Here is a 22,365-nt window from a genome sequence, read left to right on the forward strand (position 1 = left end):
GTCCAGCTCAGTGTACAAACACATTTATTCCCTTGTTTTTAAGAAGGCAATCATCGACAGTCAGAGACAAACAGGTCCACCAGGACCAGGTCCACCAGAACCACTACAGTACCTCTGTGGTTCTGGTCCAGTACCTGAAGGCTCCTGACAAACCAACACCTCCACTTAGGTCCATGGAGGACTACATTACATACAAGTCTCTGTTTATCTCAAGACCCCATCAGGTCTCAGCTCTTGAACATTCTCCATTCTGCTGGAGGCCACAGTTTGTTTTTCAAAATAAGAGCACATGATGAGTGTTTTATTGTCTCAGTCTGGGTCAGATCAGAACTTCCTGATTGGTTGATCAAATGTTTTATACTCCATTATCTGTTCTGATCCAATCAGCTTTAGTGTTAGCTTGTCCAATCAGCCGCCTTGCCCCCTTCAGGAAGTTCAGGCCGTCCAATCACAGTGCAGGGGGTGTGTCCAGCAGCGGGGCATGGCTGAGAGACTCCCTCTTGTAGGTCTTGGGTGGAAGTTTCGGAACACCCTGTCGAGGGGGCACAGGTGGGCCGTCAAGGGGAAGGAGGGGGAGGGGAGGGGAGGGGAGTGGCATCTTCCTTGAGGCAGGGGAGGGGCTTGGAGTTATAGGGGTGGGCAGTGGGAGGGGGGGTGAGGAGGTGCTGGAGGCAGAGTTGATAGCAGATGAGGCAGAGGTGGTGGGGGGGAAGAAGGCCTGAGACAGCAGGTCACAGCGGGGACGACCCTGAGGTGGGGGCATGAGGTGCAGAGGGGAACTCAGGGGCTCACGTGGAGGCAGCGAGGGGGGGCTGTCAGGGGGAGATGATGATGACAATGATGAAGAGTAACGTGGGGGCAGGAGCTTACAGGTGGGCTGACGAGGGGGGACAGCTGGGGGGCTGTCCAACTTTGACATCATCTGGGGGGGAGAGAGTCAGTGTGGATGAACAATAACTTCAATTACTCTGGTCTTGGGGGGGGGGGGGGGGGGCACTCCTGTTCCATGAAGCTGGATTTCATTTTATTGAGCTAACCTCACGGTTTACCCTGGGTTTTCAGAGCGGGTTTCCCTTCTATCGGGGTACGTTGCCATGGTAACTTGCTCGGAACCCCTAACCTGCCCCGGAGCAGGTTAAGTTCAGGATAAGAGCTTGGCAGGTTTATCAGACCGCCCACTGACCAATCAGCTATGTTGGAAAATGTCCTGTCCAATCCCAGACCAGATCACTGATGTGGGCAATAGAACTCAGAGAGGGAAAGATCCAGATCAAGTTAACCTGTTTGATTTTTCTGGACCAGATAAATGGACACTGACGCACTTCGCTCCTCTGAGGTTAGAACTGAAATAATGAGGTTAAAACTGTCAAACAAGCAATAAAAATAAATCAAACACAAATTTGTGGGACACAGACAGTTAATCTCTTCAAGGTGGAGATTTAATATTATAATCCCAGTAAATTACACATTGACAAAGTCAGTGTTTTTTCCCAGCATTCTTTGCGGCTTCTGGCAGCAGCAGCAGCTGCGTTACATTTTGATCGAATTATTGATTTATGATATTCATATTTTCTTAATATTATAGCTTGCTCCTCCTTTGTGAAATATGCAGTTCTTAGTGTCTTCTCCATGGTCCCATTGGTTGTATGTGGCAAACTGCCCCTTTTATGTGAACGTGCACTGATCTGGATGGAAAACCGAAATTTCAATTACAGAGTTGATAAACAGCTTTGCGAACCTGTTTATTAGGATTGTGGATGTCTGGATAAGTGAAGCCAGACAACAAAAAGAGACCCCAGACATGTTAATCCAGCTTCATGATACAGGCCCCAGACCTACATGAGCCACAAGGTAGACAGAGAGTTGCTCCTCATCCTTTAAAACCACAAACCCAAGCCAGACCAATACCGGGTTTGACTGAAATACTATCAGGCTATAAGGGATCTAAAGAAAACTCCACTGTGGTTCTGTCAGGTACCTTAGAAGGGGAGGACTCAGCAGGGGCTGACTCTGGTCGCCTGCGAGGAGGAACAGGAGGCGGAACGGGAGCATCGTCTGATCCCCGAGTGAAGCTGACCATGGAGGAAACTGAGGATGACCCTGAGAACAGAGACACACACACAGTTACACAACTTGGGTTTCACAATGACTCATAGCTGTTGACACTCTCAGACCAAAGACCATTCATCACACGAATGAGTCCACTGATGGTTTCAATGGAGACTGTTACTATGGGAGCAAGGGCAGGAAGTGGTGACTGTTGCTAGGACAGTGAGTACGACGGCATGAGATCAGAACCTGTGTTCACAAAGCAAAAGGCTGAAAGAAGCTCATGGAGTCTCAGAATTGTGGGCTCCTCAGTTCTACAACCACAACTGAAGTCTGGGAGAAATTAAAGTGGGTCACCTCACAGCATCATTACCTGGAGATTATTATTGTGTCTGTTCTTCCACTGAGTGAAATGATTCTAATGTTTATTTCTGGTCAACAAAGTTTGTACACGTCTCTTCTTCATGATTTACATTATTTCATTTGTTTTGTCTCAGTGTTGTTATGACGAATGTGGGATGACAGCCTGTCATCAACCAATAAATATAATTCTTACAAAGCTCCATTAGAGTTGTTGTCATAGCAACAGAATCATACAAATTAACAGCTGTGAAGCTGTCAATAAATCAGCTCAGATACCCAGCTGTTAAAAGTGATCTCAAATCAAAGATTGGACCTCATTTTATAAAATAAGGTGATGTGAATCTCCACACAGGTGAGTCTCCAGACAGGTGAGTCTCAGGTGGATATGTGTAATGCAGCAGATGATCAGAGTCAGGAGGTTCATACTAACGTGGACCGTGAGGCAGAGAGACCACAGCAAAGATACTGTCGCAGGCTGGGGAGTGAAGAGGAGAAAGAGAGTGAGGAGGAGGGACTGAGAGAGGGGGATGGAAGATGTGCAGTTAGTCTGTGGAGAAAAACACTGAATACAACACAATGACACAGACACACACAGACAAAACTCTGTCTTGTAGATGGGCAGGATTAGTAGCAGCTCTGTGATAGGTCAATGAGTGTCTTACTGGAGTGGAAGGGGCTGCTAGGACCTTGAGGCGAGTCAAACACGCTGCCTACATCAGTGGAGCTGGAGGTGGCAGAGGCAGGGGGCGGAGTCAGGGGAGTGCGGGGGGAGTTGGGAGCAGAGACGGCCCCTCCCTCTGCCTCGGTGTCGGGGATGCGGCTGTAGCTGATCTTCCTGGGCTCATTCTGTAGTGGCGTTGGATGTCGCATGGTACCGGGCCTTGCCGAGGAGGGACGGATTCCCGGGGACTTGAGAGGACAGGTGTACTTCTTCACCTGGACACAGACAGGATGTCTGAGACCAACACCTTAGTCCAGGTGTGTTTAGGTGTGTCCACTCATGTGACCTCACCTGAACATCACATAGATGTGCAGCTATTCATGTGACCAGACTGGGACCAGACTAGGCCATGTTAGGACTGGTCTTGTTGGCCCAGTATCAGAATGTGGTCCTCAGGTAGTTCTAACAGAGGCGTTGTGTTACCATGGTAATACTTACAAACCGAGGTAATGAGCGGGCGTTTCGAGGTTCGATCTCCAGAGATTTGTTGAACAGATGATCAGCGAAGTCCTTCTCTGACAGGTCCTCCATCGGGTTCAGGTTCTCAAAGAACCTCTGCTCCAGAGCACAGATAGGACAGACCTGGTCACAAACCTGAGTTCTCATTTTGGACGTGGTCAAGTCCAAATTGCAGACTGACCCTGATGTCGCTCTCTACCCTCAGGCAGTATGGCTGGTTCTGGTACTGTTGGATCTCCCCAGTGATCTCAGCCACTTTCCGTCTCTTACTGAAGTTGATCAGCTCTTTGCCATGTCTGCGCAGGAAGTCAGGGTTTCCCTCCTCTGTCTTCAGGATGTTGGTCAGGTATATTCCTGTCACAGCATGGAACTTAATTACTGAACCTGCAACCTGCTGGTTAACCCTTTAAAGACAAGTGACTGTGTCCAATCATACCAAAGAAGGGGACGCAGGGGGGGTTGATGGACCGTAGTTTGGCTAAATATTTCTTGTAATGATCTTCACTTAGCTCATGAGCTTCCTCCAAGATTTTTCTCTGCCGACTTGGAATTTGCTGAAAAAAAAAACAAACAAAAAACATCAGGGCTCTTTATTCAAGGACCAGGATCACAAGGGAGACAGACCAAGACCAGATGAGTCACGGACCAGGGGCCTGTACTACAAAGCACATTTAACATAACCAGGAATTGTTCCAGTAATTCAGCTTCACTTAACCAACATCCACCACAACAGTGGTTATCAACTTGGTAAGTTAACCATGTCCTGTCTAGCTGTCGGTGCATGCAAATAAAAGAGGTGGAATTATCAGCATCTAACCATTAAGGAACATGGAGAAGTCTCCAGCATGCTGGCTTCTAGCTGAGCAACTTAAATAATGAAGAGCAAGATATTATCAACTAATTTGAAGAATATGAGACAGTTAATAATAAAAGCTAAAAGCAAAACTTGCATAAAGGGGACTCAGAAAAACTAGTCCATGCAATTGTTACCTCTGGACTGGACTACTGTACTTCATTACTTTCTGGATGTCACAACAAATCCCTGAAATACCTGTAGGGGTCGCAATGAGCACCCCATCCCCCTCGGCAGTTAAGCAGTTCAGCATAAGTAACTATGGTGCTGTATCCCAGTAGTGCTCTACCTTCATAGGAATGAAAGCCCGGGACTTAACCTGAAGCTGCTAACTCAAAATCCTGCTTCATAGTACAGGACCTAGGACCTCATGAGTCACAAAAGGTTACGGGTGAACAGATGATCAGCTGTGGTTGGTGACAGAGTTTACCTGCCAGGTCACCTGAATCACAACAAAAATAAGTGTTGTCATTACCTCAAAGGTGTGGTCCAGTCTATAGACAGGTGAGGAGTTCATGGCACTGACCACCTCCAGGACTCCATTAAAGTTGTTAAGTTCTTGGAAAACCTGCAGGATCTCAATGATCCGCGAAACAATAGCAACTCGCTCCTCCAAGTTCTCCGTCTCTACAATACATCTGCAGGGAGATGACACACCTCATCAGGCAATCCCTCAATGGGGCCATAACACTGGAAGGAGGTCTGAAACCATTAGATCATGGTGGAGCTGACGTTGTAATGCAGGGACTGGGGATGCAGCAGGTAAGGGTCTTACTTTTCAAACCACAGGGTGAGGTTGGTGGTGTGACGGATCATCCTCAGCAGGTTGGGGGAGTGAATCTCTTTGTCCTCTTTGGTCCAAACACTGCCGACCAGCTCTGATGGCTGCACTGCCCTGCAAATCAAATTCAATCAATTTATTTATATTCTGCTAAATCAGAATACATCAAGGCCCTTTACATAAAGAGTAGGTCCAGACCAGACTCTTACCCATCAACAAACACTTGGCAACAAAGGCAATGAAAGACTTCCTTTAAAAGGGAGAAAGAGAGGGGAGGAGGGCAGGGGAAGAAAGGTGAGTGATGGGTGGATAAGTGACATGTATGTTACCTGTAGAAGTCAGACTCCAGCAGGGTGAGCTGGCGGGCGATCTCAATTGGATGCAGCGTCATAAGGTCAAACAGCTCTGTGTTTCCTGGTTTACAGATGTGCCACTCGATTGGAGGAGGAGAGTTCTGGAAGGTGATGCTGTGACTGGGTGCACTGACCTGGACCTGCTTCTTCCTTTGAATGATCTTGGTGATGGACTCCACCCACTTCCTCATCGCCTTCCCTGAAACATGTGACATCACTGACCGTGATTAAGTATTTGTTTCAGACAATGTATGTCTGAAAGGTGTTGTTCAGGTGCAGCCACACCACCTCATGTTACCATAGGCATGTAATTTAAGTTACAGTTAACTGGTTAACACAGTCACCTTACAGGTGACATCACAGGTGAGCAATTCAGGTACCTACCTCTGACCGACGCAATAAAGTCCTCCAGGCGTCTGAGCAAGTGAGAGTCTCTCTCAAAGTCATAGAAGTGATGCTCCACCCAGTGACGGCACACATTCAGCACTCTGGGCAAACGGGCAAAGAGGAGATGGGGGAGAAGAGGAACAGGCAGAGGGGGATGAAACAGAGGAGGGAGGATGACGTGGCATAAGAAGGAGGTGGTAACAGAGGGGGGAGGAGTAAATGTCTGTGCAGAGCTAGCTCCACTTTAGTGGAGAAGGACAGGGATCAGTTGGGGGGGATTTTGTGACCCCCCCAGGTGCAGTGTCCTACCTGAGCTGTACCGGCTGAACAAACTCTTTGCGAAAGCGTTTGAGTTCAGCACTGAGGGGCTGCTCCCCTCCTTCCATCTGATCTGCCTCATTAGGCCTCGGCTCTGGAATCTCAAACCTGGACACAGGTAGACCTGAGATCAGCAGTGGCCGCAAGTCTCCAAATTAAGTATCACAACTGTTTCTCACATGGCACCATGAAGTCATACATCATGTTATTAGTCTTCATCATATTATCATCATCACCACTAAATTTGAACAAGGTCAACGTTTTTTAGTCAGTCTGTGTAGTTTGATAAGTCTGATCTGAACTGGTCTTATTGGGTGACCGGAATCTTCTGAGTGGTCAGGTGAACTCACCTCTCCATGAGCAGATCCAGCAGCTCCTGAGGTTTACAGAAAGACCTGTAGGTGGTCAGGAAGGTCCGGACAAAGTTTGGATCTAAGGAGGTAACAGGGAAAGGGTCAATAAGAAATACAGACTGCTGATCTGCTGATCTGTCCTAGTCTGGACAGATCAGCATGTCTTCACAGTAATGTGAGTGTGTGTATGTCAGACCCCCTCCCCCCCCCGGATCATAATGAGGTCTACAGCCATCAGCCATCAGTTCAGGTTCAGACTCTCAGTAATGTCACATCTCACCTGCATACATGTGGAAGGTGAGTCTCTCAATGAGTTTCAGGACCGTCCCCGCTTTGATGATAGGGATGCCAGACTTGGATTGGACATTCTCCTCAAATACAACATTCTCTTCTGAGTCCGGCTCAGCAAAGCGGTACAGCTCCGCCCCGGGCAGCCTCATTTGCTCCTCCTTCTCCTCCTGCATCAAGGCCGAGTCCAGCATGCGCTCCAGTGTGCTGCGGTACTGCAGTGAGATCAGCGCTGCCATCCAGCCGTTCTTCTCCTCAGCAGACTTGGCGGCAAATACCACACTGTTCCCGTCCTTAAGGATGATCTCAAAGGCATGTCGGTACTCACCCTCCTTGTCATCCTTGTCATTGATCTGGACTTTCCTCATGAAGAACTTCTCCTTGAGCCGATACTCTGCCGCAGACCCGGCACCGGGGAGCCGTGGTGGGCCATGATTGGACTTACAGCAAATCATCAGGCCATCGAACAGGAAGATGTGGCGCTCATGTTTGGCTCCTACACGGGTAAGCGTGCCCTCCATGATGAACTCATTGCAGCATTGGCCAATGTCCTTCCCCTCCCAGCCATCGATGTTCTTCTGGATCTCGTTCATCTTCTTGATAGCCAGGTGCTTCCCCTTCATCTGATGGCTGTAGAAACGGCACGCCGACTCACTGCACATCACAGATTAAGGAAGAAGACAGCATTAAGCAGGACCATTCGAGCTCTCTAGCAAAGTCAGACCACAAGGTTCTGAGGGTGTATGAGAGTCTAAGAAGGTCTGAGGATGCAGATAATGAGTGTTACTGGTAGGGTCTGAAGGCCTGTTGCTGGTAAGGTGGTTTCATCAGGTCTCACACACCTGGTGACCTGGTTCTGGTCTTTGCAGTCCAGGTCTGACCTGCTCCAGGAGCAGGCCCACTTCTTTCTGGCCCCAAGTTCCACTAAGATCTGAATTCTGTTGTCAGTGAAAAGGTCCAATCAACACAGAGTCACATGACTCTCAGGAGCCAGGCAATCTCCTGCCATGACACCTCGGATTACTAACATACAGCTAAAGTGTCACAGTGTGTGTGTACAAGTACTGATTCAGGAAAGAACCCAGAATCACAGAATTCAAGCAAGCAAGAACAGTCTGCATGGAGTCCATCAGCAGCACAAAGACTGAATCTGACTGTATCAGAGTTGTTAATCTGACCCTGTACGGATATTGCATAGATTGGTTGAGAGCATAGCAAAAAGGTGCACACAGGTTTTATCAAAGTGAACTTAAATCATCCTTGGGTTGTTTTCTGCTTAGTCATCGTGTGATAGCTATGAGAGTTCGGATTGGACTCAGTACAAACCATCAAGGCTGCTGTGATGGCAGGCAGAATCCAACAGGAAGTAAAGTCACAGCAGGAAGACCATCAACCCCAGCTCAGAGAAAACAGCAATACTGTTAAACACAAAGTCATGTCATCATTGTCACTGTGACATCACCTTGTACTACTAATTTCAATACTGGGTTCTAAATTCACCACTGTCATTATCGTCATCAGTTTTTTCAAAATAAAAGCTCTATGTTACAAACTGAGGAGGCATAAGCTGGAAGGAAGTTCTCAGTTTGACTCAGTAAGATCTGGTGTCTGAGTTCTGAACAAGTGACATTTCCAACTGTGCACCTGATCAGGCATTCTTGCCTGTTCATCCTGGACCTAAAAAGGGTTGTTAAATTGGTTCTTCAGTTCACCTTGTTAACGTGGACTCCGAGTCCTTATGTCTAATGGCGTCCTCTCCTTCTCAAAGATCCATCTGGATCAGAGTCTTTGGCCAAGACCTCCTCAGTCCATCAAGGCCAACCTGGAGGCAGAGATGCGTTCCAGGACGAGTCTGTACTGTCCACAAAACAATATTTGGCATTACGCTCTCAATGCAAGTCATACTTGAAACACTGCTTCCTCTGCTCCATCTTTGTCTCCACCAAATGCTGTGTCATCACGCCGTTTTTGAAGGAGCAGCAGTTCACAGAACAGGAAGTTAACTTGCCTCATGAGTTTGCTACACACCCACAGTAGAAACAGATAAACCTGACAGGTCCAGGTAGTATTGAGCTATGTTAGCATGCCAACAGAGCAGACAGTTCCTTTAGCTCTAGCCGGTTTAGACCAGTCAGTTTCTGCTGCAGCTCGATAATCAGTTTACAACATAAACCCCTGAGGTATGTCAGCAGTTTCACAAGCTCCACGGTAACAACCCTACTCTGCCTGTATTTACCCTCCACCGACACCTACTCTGCCTATATTTACCCCTAGATACCTTTATTTACCCCTCCCCACCTGCCCATATCTACCCCCCAGTCTAACCTCAGCCAGGCTCATATTTGCAGCCCAAACACAGAGAGAAGTGAAAACAACTCTGTCCTCATATCCACCTGCCAATCATCCATCTGTCCTCCTCCTCAGTAGAAGTTGAAGAACCTTCTTCACAAACAGCAGCAGTGTGTCTTTCTTTCTTTTCTCTCTAACAGAGAACAATGAGTGCCCAGCAGCACCGCCCACTGACGCTATTTCCTCCAACACACACGCATGTGTGCGCACGCACACACACATACCCCACCAGCCCAACCTCCGACCCTTACCCCCAGTCTATTTTAGAACTGAGAGGATGGGAGGAGCCCACACACACACACACACACACACACACACACACGATAAAAAAGTCATGTAGTATGTGTGTGTCTGTCTTTATTGTTTATTTCAACTGTGAAAAGATCTTTGGTTCTACTGTTTTTCAGATTCATTTTGCTTCTCTCTGGGTCTCTGATGTTCTTTTAGCTTTCCTGAAGGTTCTCCCTGGTTCACTTTTATTCTCTGTCACCCTAACCCTGGTTCTCTGGTGTTAGAGGTACAGGAGGGTGGAGCTCTGACCTACCAGGGCCCCTGTGGTGAGTACTGAGGTGATGTACCTGAGTCTCCTCTTGGCGAGGCTTCTGGAGCAGGTCCTCTCCATGCTGCTCTGCAGGTTGAGCAGTGCTGTGATCGCCTGCTTTAGACACTCCTTATCTTCCTCATCCTCACTCTTCTCCTCGAGTTGCTATGGAAACACATGAGTGTTATTAGTGCAGGTTTGCTCTCTTTCGGACTGACAGAAGCCACCAGATATTACACAGGCTCAAGAACCAACGTTGGACCAGGACCAGCCAACCCCCCAGCCCTGAAATAATCTGCTGACCATGACTAGAGTTATTTCAGAGGTTTAACCTCAGCCAGGACAAAGGAATTTACAGGTTCACGGGTAAATCCCACACCAGGGCTGGACCACCTGGTATGCAGCTGAAACAGGGTTAGACCTAGATCACTGAGTATTCTTTCTTTGTCAGATTTCTTTATTCAAACCAAGGTCTCTGACTAACAACCCTGGCCACGGTCGAAAGGGCCTGGTCCATAGTCTACAACATTCTCACCTTGAGGATCTCAAACAGGTGTAAACAGTGGTAAACGGGAGTCAGCAGCAGTCTGGGCAGAACGTAATGAACAGCCTCTTTAAAGCCTTCACAAATGGACTGAGAGACAGAGAGAGATTACATCATCATAATCATGTGTCATCAACTGAGGCTCATGGGTAAATGTTTGTTCCTCACACACACACACACAACACATGATGTCATAGTCAGCAGGTGGGGTTTACCTGCAGGTGGAAAGCAGCTCCAGGCTTGGAAACCTGGCTGAGGAAGTGTTCATAGAAACCCGCACGTAGGATGTCCTGAGAATACGTCTCATAGGGGTCGAAGGCCAATTCCTGTTAACCAAACCACACATCAGACAGGTACAGAGGTGTCTCAGGGAACAGGTGTGTCATGGTACAGGTGCACAAACCTCTGCTAGATCCTCGAAACAGCTTCCCACCAGAGGATGAGGACTTCCTTCATCTGTCATCTCCACCGTATCCTCAATCAGACCCAGCAGTTTCACTGTCACCTCATGGATATCTACGATCCGGCTGAAGATACTGTCCACATCCTGACAGGGTGATCAGATCAATCAGACCAATCAGACTACAGTGGATCAATCAGGGCAAAGTAATCACACAGAGGATTAGCTGATTAGATAGGTGGTCAGCTGATTGATACCTACGTGCTGGGAGAAGAGGCGGGAACTGGAGGCAAAGGGCTCTCTAAACACCTTGATGAGCAGGTTGAGCTGACGCAAGAACTGTCGACCATCGGACATGAAGCTCCTCACCAGCTCGTAATAACTCTGTTCCTCATTGGCCGAAGGCTCCTCATCCATCAGCGGAAACCCACTGATATCATCCTCATCCTGGTGGAACATGTCCATCAACACCTGGTACAGGGACAGACAGGTGAGACACTGACAGATACAAGGGAAAACCAACAACCTGAGACAAATGGTCGGTTCTGTGTGTATGTGTCATTGTTTTAGACAGTGTGACTCAGTGTGTACCTTGTCAGCACACATGGCCACTGTGATGTCCTGCTGTGAGATCTCATAGTGTCTGATGTTCCTAACGTAGTTTCCTGCTAGTTTCAGGATGTCAGCAGAAATGTACTCCAGAACAGCCACCATGTAGACCGAGACTTGATGGTCCACCTTATAACCCAGTACCTCCTGACACAAGGCAGCATGGGAGAGAGTGTCAGCAGAAGTCTCACAAGGATGAAGATGGTGGGATCAAGATGATGAAACAAGGATAAGGACATTCAGGTAATTATGATGATGTGATAATAGCGTATTGTCGATGATGATAATGGCACAGTGTTAATTGTGTCATGATGATGATAAATATGGCTGTACCTTGAGCAGTGGGTGGATCTTGTCGACAGGAAGTGCCAGTGGGTTCCTTCTCTTCCTCTTCTCGATGGCGGCCTGAGCATCAGCAATTGCCCACTTATCGATGGGGTGAGGAAAACTCTTCTGAACTCGCTCCTGGGAGGAGGGAGGAAAAGAAGGATGGGGTGAAGACAGGAACCAGAGTAAACATACTACATGGTCCTCAAAACCAGCACAAATCTTTTTGGTTTAAAAATCACACTGCTGGACACTGGCCTGTCCTCTGCTCTGATTGGACTGCTGGAATGTGGCAAATCAATAGACTTTTCTTATCAAGCAGGTTTATATTCTTTCAGGTAAAAGCACAGAAGCAACATTCAGGTTACGTTAAGTTCATCTGTCTGTATCCAGATGCTTGGTTCAGCCAATCAGCCGCTGCTGTACACTAACATTGCACAGGAACAGCGTAGGATCTGGCTGCTCCTCGCTCAGAGCAGTTAGAATGTGTTTGTGAGTCAATGCTTCAGCCGACATTAGTCTGTCTTCACCACAGGAAGGTGTCCATATGTGAACTTGTGACCTGACAGAAATCTATTCTCAATCTAAATGGAAAATCACGTGAGGCTGGATGTCCTGTACAGTTTCTGTTTAGAGCGGAAGTCTTTCTTTGTGTTTCAGAGCAAACTGTGGTGGAGGGACAAGACAAAGAGGCCTTCTACTCATCTACAGATGAGTTTACCTGATCAAGTGGATGCTGACATTGCACTGATCATAGTTAATAACCTGAGAATGTTTCAGTCTGAAGATGAAACAGTCAGATCCTACCAGAGGTTCATGTCAGCGAGGACAGAGCCATCTGCAGCTCTGATTGGTTGCTTTCTGTTAGTCCCAGTGTGATAAACTGACTCAACATGTCACCAAAGAGGGACAATACACACACATAGTCTGAGGAGCAGTAAGGGTCACGGGTCAAAGGAAGGTCAGGGGTCAGTGTAGCAAAACACCAGATCTGTGGTGTTTTAGCAGAAAGCACCTTAGTATCTCACTGTAGCCTCCATCAGCTGCAAACAATTAACACATTGGACCAATCACACACCAGCTTCACAATGTTTTCAGAGGTTAGACGACAAACATTTTAAGTTAAAGTGAGACATCAAAATTTATTTAAACAGTCTGTGCTGCTTCCTATTAGTTTGTCAGGAGAGGAGATGCTCAACCGTTAGGTGAAGCCAATACTGAGGGCCCCTGAGGTAACATTGTTTTTGGGCCCCAAGAGCAAATGTGAGTCTAAAATTTGGATAGCTATTAATCAAATACAGATTTATAATTATTAATGAGCAGAACCCCTGATCAAACAAGATAGAAACTTCACATCAGCTCCAGAACGACCCAAACACATGAGAGGAACTTTTCTTTGAAGGAAAGAAGGAAACATTCAGAGTGTGTTTTTAGTTAGTTGCTGTTCTCTAGATTACAGAGAACTGAGTCTTTACTAAGTCAAAGAGAATAAGTTGAGGATGACATTATTCTGAATATGTGGACACTTAGCGACATTTTTAAAAATGGAAAACATAAAGGTCTGAATAAACAGAAAAGACTGAATGTGGCTTTAAAAGGGTTAACATGCCAAGATCAAACCCTAAACCCCTCTCATGTGACCAGCTGGTTAAAGACAGGTAACACTGATAACTATGTCACCTCCACATCCTGAACAGTGCGCGGCTGAGCCTGACACAACATGCTGAGCAGGAGCAGGATGAGTTCCTCAATGTACTGCAGCGCCTCCTGCTGAGACACCAGGTTAGGGTGCACCTGGTTCAGTACCTGCAAAACACAATCACACACGTTCTATAGGTGAGTTAACACACTGCTTTGCAGAACACTGTAACCTGCACAGGAAGTTAACAACTGTTTTAGAGCGCGAAGAAGAACTGATTCAAGTCATCATGAACGTGACCAAAACATAATTTGACAGAATATTGGAACTTGGAGGGGCGGGGCTAATGATGTCATCATCAATAGCATCAGTGTGTGTGTTGTTGTGTATCATTTTGTAAGATGTTGTGTGTCACTGAGTTTGTTGCGTACCACTGTTTATAGTGTGTTTGTATATCACTGTGCGTGTGTTGTTGCTGGTTATCATGGTGTATGTTGTGTCTCACTGTGCATTCTTGTTGTTGTGTTTCACTTTGTGTGTACCTTCTCCAGTGACGGGACCAGCAGGCCTCTCCATTTCGGTGCATTCTCCTCGCTGAAGAAGTCGTACTGCAGCTGGGCCGCCTGCATGGCTGCTGCTGCGGGGTTTGCGGGGTCTGAGCGCCGCGGGGACGGACACGCACGGTTCACCGGGTTACATGAACGTAGTGCGCGTCTGACCGGGTCCAGCGGGGCGGGTGAAGCGGAGAGCGGGGACGGGCCGTACCTCCAGAGCAGCTGCCGTCACTGCGACCATCGTCGGCCGCTACACGGAGAGCTAAAGGCGGCCAGATGTTCCGCAGCTAACCGTTAGCTCCGCCGCTGCTAACTGGGTGTAGTTCCGTTTACCGACACAGCATGATGACCGTTAGCCGACCCACACCAACAGTATCGGGACTCGGCGTGACAGTTAGCGGACGCTGAGCTGGATGTTAGCCTGTTAGCTCGTAGCCCGGCTGCCTCTGTTAGCAGTGGCTAGCAGCCGGACGGACCCATCCGCGGCTCTCCGGTGAGCGGCCAGACGGTACCCAGATGTTGCCTGACGCGGGTTTCTCAGTCTGCGGTCAAACGCTGATGGTTAGCCGGCTGTCGGTGTGAATCAGCGGGTTGCTCGCTGCTCATCGCTCCGCTAACATTTTACCGGACACAGCAGTTCCCCGGCGCGGCGGTTCCTTCGGTTTCCTGCCGGTCCTCGGGAACAGGTCTCCGCACCGACTGTTCTCCGGGTCCGTCAGACAGTAGACCCGGCCTCCGGTCAGGCGGATATTCACCGAGCTAACAGCCGGCCACGGTTAGATACGGTCGGCTGTTGAGACTCCGGTGTGCGGCATCTTAGTCTGTTGAGCGCCTGAGCATGCGCACCGGAAGATTCTGACGTCTGTGGGCGGGGCTCCTGAATGGGCGTTCCTACTGGAACCCGTATGTGGCAGAGGAAGGTGGCCCCATAGACCCTGGGCCTCTGGGGGACTCTGGGTTCTCTGGGTTCTCTGGGGGTCTCTGGGGGCCTCTGGGGGTGCTCACAGGTGGACAGAGTTTCTTTTACTGTAAAATGACCCACATCACATCACATCATCTGACCCACATCAAGGCTCTCCTCCCCGTCTCTCCCTCTCTCCCCCCCCCCCTACCTCTGTCTCTCCCTCCCTGTCTGTCTGTCCAGAGGATGAAGGTCACACAGAGGAGTTGGTGATGGAGGTTATATGTTTATTTACAGCTGAACATCCAAATGATGGAGGACTGAAGAGACAGTTTCAGTGTCCAGCAGAGGGCAGCAAGGTCTTTCAGAGGGTCTTGGAGGGGTATGATGGGGTAAGAGAGGGGCGTGAAGGGGTACAATAGAGCAGCATGAGGGAAGGTCAAAGGATATTAAGAGGTGTTGTGGGGCATCAAGGGTATCAGGGGAATCCAGTCTGTTGTACTGTCTGATGAATTAAGAGTTTATCACTAGGTTCAGTCTGGACCAGTCTTAGGTCATATACCTGGACTTCCTGTAAGAAGACCAGCATCCCCAGAGTCCAAATGGGCCTGGTTTCATGTAGTCCAGATGTTCCGGTGTGGATCATTTCACATGTTCTCCAGACAGATGTTCCTCTGAGTAAAGTCCAGGTCAAGAATCAGTTCAGAACCAAGACAGAGTCCACCAGAACACAGACCTCTGTGTGTGTGTGTGTGTGTGTGTGTGTGTGTGTGTGTGTGTGTGTGTGTGTGTGTGTGTGTGTGTGTGTGCCAAAAAGTCTTAACACACAAACAACAAGGAGAAGATGCACATTCAAATCAAACACACAGAGCATGTGACCCCCCCACACACACCCACCCACCCACCACCACCAAATAAATACAGATATAAATAAATCCACATGTTCAGCAGCTGATTACATAACTTGGGTCCAGAGTCCAGGATCTGCAGAGTTCGGGACCAAACAACCATGGTCTGGTTTATGCACGAAATCAACATTGAGTTCTGGTACTGATCCTTCACCTCACAATTCAACAGTGTTTCAATTGGTGTTGCTGCGTAGGACTGTAGACTTGAGGGACCTGGACTAGCAGAGATGAAAGGAACTGTAAAAGAGCCAGATCTGGTGCAATGATGATAAGCTTCTCTTCCTCCAGTTTCTGCTCTGGTCGGATTTCACAGTTGATATGTATTTGAAATAGTTCTGGACTCTAGACCTGGACTCTGGACCAAGACTGGGGAGCAAATGAATGGAGGCTTGTTTGGTGATTAAGATTCATCATGAAAGGTGAAGATTCAATCCAACCTCCATCCAACTAAAGTCCTGTGTGTGTGTGTGTGTGTGTGTGTGTGTGTGTACTAACAGACAAACAGTCACGTTCACAGCACAGACACCACAGCAGGTAGTACAGTCAGCAGGGCGCGCTGTGTCGGGTGTTTCACTCCCAAAACATTACTTGGAGGCTGAAGCCCTGCCTCCATCAATTAGGACCAGGTTCAGTCAAACCCGCCGTGTCCAGCTCCAACGCACCTCCAGCTCTGAATGATGTCACCAGGCAGTTCAGACAGAAGACTCGCGGGCAGTTTTGGATCGCAGCGCTCCAGCTCGGCTCAGGAAAGGGAAGGTGGCGCCCAGGCAGCCAGATGCCACAGTCAGACCCAGACTGGCCCAGGCGCAGCAGATGGACCAGCCGTACCCATGGTCCACGTCAGCTGGCAGGCCATAAATGAAGGGCGGGTTTCTGGAAAGGTCGTAGGTCACGCTGGCTGCGTATGTACATAGAGAAATGGTGCAGAAGATCCCTAAGGACAGACCAGAGGCCAGATCAGAGACCTGTGATGGGGTGACCATCCTATCACCACTCAGAAACTGAGAGCTAATCCCAGACTGCCTCTAAACCTAGACCCGGACTCTGGTCTGAAGAACCGTAAACCTTCACTCCGTTTGAAGAAGAAGTCAGACTATATTAAGGCCTGTGGGAGCCTCCATTGTTTTACCTGCCATCAGGAACAGCAGTCCTGACACATGCTGCGTCAGACTTTCCTCCCAGAAGAACCCAACTGATGCCACGATGCTGCCACACAACAAGACGGCCGCCGCCATGCCCAGGAACCCCGCTGTGATCCGCCGCAGGTCTACACACAGAAACAAGACATAGACAGACACAAACACAAAAGACATACACACAGACACACACTGAGCTGTCAGTGATGGTAAAACAGGAAACACAGACAACGTTGTCATGGTAACCACCTCTGGACCCCCCCCCCCCACTACCACTGTCCCTCCTAACCATTACATAAAACTGTTGTGGCGTGTTTCCATGGCAACTGCTGAGAAGGAAGAAGTTCTCTGACTGATGAGCTCAGGCTTTAAAGGTGACTAATAATGAGGCAGACACAAACTAAAATCTAGAAATAATTTTTATCTGTAATCTCTGTGATGGAAAGTCGCTCATCTAAAACCGAAGACTCTGCCATGTATGATTGGGACAGGTGCGTGTTGTGTGTCTGTGCTCACGCAGCAGGTGCCACTCGTCCTGTTGGATGGTCCTGGTCAGGTTCAGAGGGATGTTCCTCAGTCTGATCGGCTGAGAGAAATGATACTTCACAGCCGTGCAGCGATCAGCGATGCCTGAAGGTTAGACAGGTGAAGTTTATAGTATCAGAACAGACAAGTTCTATGTTGTGATGTAATCAGGTTCTATGTAATAATGCACATATATTCTGATTGAAAAGGCTGTATGATGTGTCCCTCCGTCCAGGTGTGTTGTTGATCTGAGTATTTCTGTAAAGTGTGAACAGACAGAAGCTGATCGGTCTGACCCCGGTCGATGAGCTTGTCGATGTCCGGGTCCAGGCCCTTGAAGTAGCATTTCCTCCACAGGCCGGAATGTGTGGAGAACAGCGGTCTGCCGCATTCGGTCTCCAGGATGCCCATCCCCAGGATGGCCCTCCAGTTCTCCAGCAGCTCCTCCTCTCTGCTGCCCACATGAACGGGCTTCATCAGCGCCACGTCTCGCTGCCGGGCTCCGCCGCTGCCGGTGTCCACCAGCGGCAGGTGGTAGATGGGCATCTCCCTGTTCTTCTGGTCGTTGGAGTCGGATCCGGTTCGGTCGCAGTTCTCCTTGTGTCTGCGGGTGTCGGTCTCATACCAATGATCGGTGGAGATGGCGGTGACCAGCAGCAGCAGAGACAGCAGGCTGAGAGCAAGGCTCACCGCAGACACCGTCACCGTCACCGGCCGAGCTCTCTCCATGGCCGGAGCATGAACCGAGCCTCCTCCGGAGCAGGTCCCGGTCCCGGTCCCGGTCGGTCCGTTCCCTCCGCTGTTTCCGTTACTGGACATCTTCAGCTGCCATCCTCCGTCAGCTGTTCCCCGTTTGCCCTCGACGGCGCGTTGTCATGCCGACTCAAGGACCGTCCGAGCTGCGTCAAGGTGAACGCAGGTAATGCGCAGCAGCACCGGAAGTCCACCGACATGGCCTTCAAAATAAAACCATTGAAGCCAAGTCGATCTGCACCAAACTGAGCAGAGTCAAAGGTCTCAGCACAGTAATGTCTGATTGTCTACAGATCCAAACATCAATCGTCAATACATTCACTGAAAACATTTAGAAGAACTCAACATGAATATTAGTTGTCATAACTGAATCAGTTTGTCTCTATAGTTAAGATGTGTTTAAACTAAATATAGAGATGTGATGCTCAGTTAAAATTAGCTCAAACGTCTGATTTTGACTTGGAAAAATAATTCTGAGAATTCTGACACTTTATTATGAAAGTTATGACCGGAAGCACAATCTGTCGCATATTGCCATACATTAGTTTCGTACAAAAGGAGCGATGGAGACATGATTATGATAAAGACTCCATGAAATGGGGAGTTTGTTGTGTCTGTAATGACTCCATCCAGACTTTGGTCCAGACCTGGTCTGTGTAAAAAGCTTTGGTGTGACTCTGTTATGATTTGTAGATTTATAGAAAACGTGTGGTTGTGTGTCTGTGAAGGTTCTCAGTCATCCAGGTTATCTTAGTGTTGGCGCGTTAGTGGGAAGCAACTGGACTTCTTATCTAGTTTGAAGACGTTTCGCCCCCATTCAAAAGGCTTCTTCAGTTCTGAGGGTCAATGAGGGAAAGCCAGGTATTTAACCCAGAGGGGGTGGGGGCAATCACCAAAAATGAGGATGTGATTGAAGACATAATAGATGGTCTTTTTTACTCCTCTTTCATCTGTCCTCTCTGTTCAGAACGTGGACATCGGAGTCCTCAAAGAGTGACCTTTCTCCTTAGAAGACAGATGTACAGCCGAGTCCTGTCCAGAGGTGGTGGCTCTCTTGTGTTTTGCCATGCGTCGGTGGAGGTGCTGTTTGGTCAGAGCTCTCCTCTGTGCATTGAACTGCGTACACAAGGTTACTGAGTTTCTGTCTGGGTGTTTTGTCCTTGGGGTGGTCCAGTCTTTGTCTTAAGGTCTGGCTGGTTTGACGTTAACTTGAGTTTTGTGTTTTTGGAAGATCCTTCAGATTTTTTCAGACAGATCTGCCACATATGGGATGACAATGTTCCCGTTTTTCATTTTCTGCCTTGGGTGTTTTTTTGTAGCGCCTTTTGGACAATTTGACAAAGGTCCACTTCAGGTAGCCACGTCTGTGCATTCCTTCTGTTTTCCCACTGTGTTTGAGGGACCTTCTGGGCCTGGTCTTGTCACATCCGGATTACCTCCAGTTTGTGCTCCAGTGGGTGGTTGGAGTCAAACAGGAGGCACTGGTCTGTGTGTGTGGGCTTCCGGTAGACCCTGATTCTGAGGTTACTATCCTAACCAAAGGACACCGCACAACCCAGGAAGGGCATATTCTTATCCTTCGTATCCTTCCTGGTGAACTTGATGTTCTCGTCCACTGCATTTATGTGTCGAGCTAAAGCCTCCACTTCTTCAGTTTTGATTTTGACCCATGTGTCATCCACATATCTGAACCATTGGCTGGGAGTTGTTCCTGTGAAGGAGTTCAGTGCTCGCTCCTCCACCTCCTCCATGTAGAGACTGGCCACAATAGGAGACACTGAAAAAAACTTGAAGGTAGTTCCGGTGTGTAGATACTGTCTTGTAGACATTCTCTAACAGTCTCTACTGCCTCAATGGTGGGAATGCACGTGAAAAGGGAAGTGACAGAGAAGATAGATGGTTTGAAAGAGGAGTAAAGAGGCCATCTATGTCCACTTAGAGAAACCTTTTCTAAACAGAGGTGCTGGACTAAGACACCATTTGTCAAGGTCAAGGTGACCCTCTCTTTCTCTCTCTTACTTTATCAGTAGGTATCTCTTGGTCATTCAGGATGAGGACTGTCGTGTATCCGTGGCGACCAGGAGACAGAGGCCTCATGGGAAATCTCCGATGACTGTCAGAGTCAGAACTCAGAACTGACAACAGAAGAGATGAAGGTTTGTCTGTTAAAGTGATCAATAATTCACAGTGTCCCTGCAGGACTTCCTGTAACATAACCCCCACCCCCCCATACACACACACACACACAAACACACTCTGACCTCTCTGGTTGGCTGTCAGCATGCAGGTGTCACAGTCTGCTGATGGCAGAAATATTGATCATCAGTCTGATGATTGATGATTATCAGTGATTTAGGACACTGATGTGAGTCAGTGAATGTGAGGGAGAGGAAGAACAAACCAGTGTATCTGTCACTGATGTGCAAATGTCAGCAGATCTGAACCAGCTGAGCTCAGCGTTACTGCAACAGGAGGACACATTGCAGTACAGATGTGGTGCAGTGTTTGAGACAGACGCAGGTGCTTATCAGTGATTCAACACACAGAAACTTCTCTCCAATTGATCAATATCTGGAGGGGGGGCATTCCCACGATCCTTCGCTCTGCCTTCTTGTGGATGTGTGTGTCTGTGAGATTAGCATCGTTAGCATCAGAGTCAAGACCCTCCCATCAGAACATATTGATTGTTGATCTGAAGCTACATCAGCCTCTGTCGGCCAACAGGAGTAGGACGAACATCGATCAGCATCTCCTTCCAACACTTTCTATCTCAGAGGATCAACCATCAGGTTCAGCTAACATTTTCTCTTTCAATAATGTTTTTGTTTGTTTGTTGTTTATGAGAAACAAACTAAACATAAACAAACCAAAACGTTTGTTGCTTTAACAATCGGTGACATATCTAAACTTCACGTTCCAGTTTCACAATACAAGTTTAGCGGCTGTTGTTGACTCAAGAATTAAATCTAATGTGCCCGATCACTGATCAAATCAATATCATTGATCAATAACTAATCAATATTATCATGTTATAACATCAAGTTTGTGTTGATTTGAAGTTGATCGGACGCATTATTTATCATCATCAAATTGATCTATTTTCGAATGAAGTGTACACACACACACATATACTAATTGATAATCAAGCCAGCACCATCACACAGCCAACACCCGTCACTGATATTACCACACACCTCTTTAACACATGACCTTTCCAGTCACCTGAGGTCAGGTGGACGGATATTGGAGCAATCCTCAAGGAGCACCTTGCTCTCTTACTGTGAAAGGGTGCTGATGCAGTGACTTCCTGGTGACAGGACACCATCTCTGATTGAAGGATATCACATAGGAACTGGTTGGTGATGGTGATGATGATGATGACTGGCCCTTCCTTATCATGGTGACAGTGGATTTGACAGAATGAAGGTGACTGCTCTCCGACAGTGTTGATGGGGCTGTTTTCTCTGCAGGATGATAAAGAATTAAAAATACAGGAATCACTGATGAAATTAAAATGCTCAGATCTATGCAGACAGTCAATAGTTGCATTTTCTTGATGATATGACATAAACAAAACAACTGCTAAACTACTGTGATGACTAAAACTAATTAAAATCTACTGACGTTTTTCTCAGGTGGTGGGAAAGCAAAACTCTTTTTGAGGTGGTGGGAAGGGCTAAACACACTTTCAGTATTGGCAAGTCAACAGTCAACAAATGTCTTCAAAGTTACAAGTTACATCAAGGCACTTTACACATAGAGGTCTAGACCAAACGCTTTATAGAGCTGTGAAAGAGACAACTCCATAAAAGAAAAACTATCTCTCTCTCTATATATATATATATCACATTTAAAATGGCATTTTTGTCAAAAGACTAAAAATAAAAATAAATGAAAATTGCCAGTGACAACAGATGGACTGAAGTATTAAATCGACTTTGGCTTTTTCATGGAACAGGGATGATTGACGTGGTGATGGTCACAGGTCAGCTGTTTTCTGGTCACTCCTCCAGACTAACAGCGCTCAGTGATGCTCAGTGTAAGAGCCAGTTTTACTGACATAAGGAATAAAAATTATTTCCATCAAAAAGTGTCAGTTTATCCAAAGTAAAACAATCTTCAGCTGGTGAAATTTTAGTTTCATCAGTTGAGTTAGACCTCCTCTGACAGTTAGACCTCCTCTCACAGCAGGCTCCATTTTAATGAGATATTCCATTTTTATTCTGATCAGGACGCTCAGTTTTAATGAGGCCT

General features: G+C 47.6%; 2 protein-coding genes across 4 annotated transcripts; both read right to left on the bottom strand.

Moving 5' to 3' along the window:
* Nucleotide 1: 1 nt before the first annotated feature.
* On the bottom strand, nt 2-14,719 carry sos1 (son of sevenless homolog 1 (Drosophila)). 2 transcript variants are annotated; one of them, XM_029503944.1, is made up of 23 exons: nt 13,877-14,719; nt 13,376-13,501; nt 11,702-11,833; nt 11,351-11,515; nt 11,021-11,230; nt 10,763-10,906; nt 10,575-10,685; nt 10,351-10,449; nt 9,853-9,980; nt 6,918-7,579; nt 6,635-6,716; nt 6,276-6,392; nt 5,964-6,067; nt 5,556-5,778; nt 5,221-5,340; nt 4,921-5,083; nt 4,029-4,146; nt 3,774-3,946; nt 3,572-3,688; nt 3,075-3,348; nt 2,843-2,887; nt 1,979-2,100; nt 2-922 (listed from the first exon to the last, which is right to left on the bottom strand). In XM_029503944.1, exons 1-23 carry the CDS (start codon nt 13,961-13,963, stop codon nt 449-451), a joined length of 3,996 nt encoding a protein of 1,331 aa, XP_029359804.1. In that variant the 5' UTR covers nt 13,964-14,719; the 3' UTR covers nt 2-448. The 2 variants fall into 2 exon arrangements, with proteins under 2 accessions (XP_029359804.1, XP_029359812.1); XM_029503952.1 differs by lacking the exon at nt 2,843-2,887.
* Nucleotides 14,720-15,717: 998 nt separating this feature from the next.
* On the bottom strand, nt 15,718-21,407 carry tmem178a (transmembrane protein 178a). 2 transcript variants are annotated; one of them, XM_029507139.1, is made up of 5 exons: nt 21,391-21,407; nt 20,131-20,246; nt 17,350-17,463; nt 16,827-16,964; nt 15,718-16,631 (listed from the first exon to the last, which is right to left on the bottom strand). In XM_029507139.1, exons 4-5 carry the CDS (start codon nt 16,930-16,932, stop codon nt 16,390-16,392), a joined length of 348 nt encoding a protein of 115 aa, XP_029362999.1. In that variant the 5' UTR covers nt 16,933-16,964; nt 17,350-17,463; nt 20,131-20,246; nt 21,391-21,407; the 3' UTR covers nt 15,718-16,389. The 2 variants fall into 2 exon arrangements, with proteins under 2 accessions (XP_029362999.1, XP_029362990.1); XM_029507130.1 differs by lacking the exons at nt 20,131-20,246; nt 21,391-21,407 and adding an exon at nt 17,655-18,245.
* Between the last annotated feature and the right edge of the window lie 958 nt (nt 21,408-22,365).

This window comes from Echeneis naucrates, chromosome 1, assembly GCF_900963305.1.
Source record: "Echeneis naucrates chromosome 1, fEcheNa1.1, whole genome shotgun sequence".
Lineage (NCBI taxonomy): Eukaryota > Metazoa > Chordata > Actinopteri > Carangiformes > Echeneidae > Echeneis > Echeneis naucrates.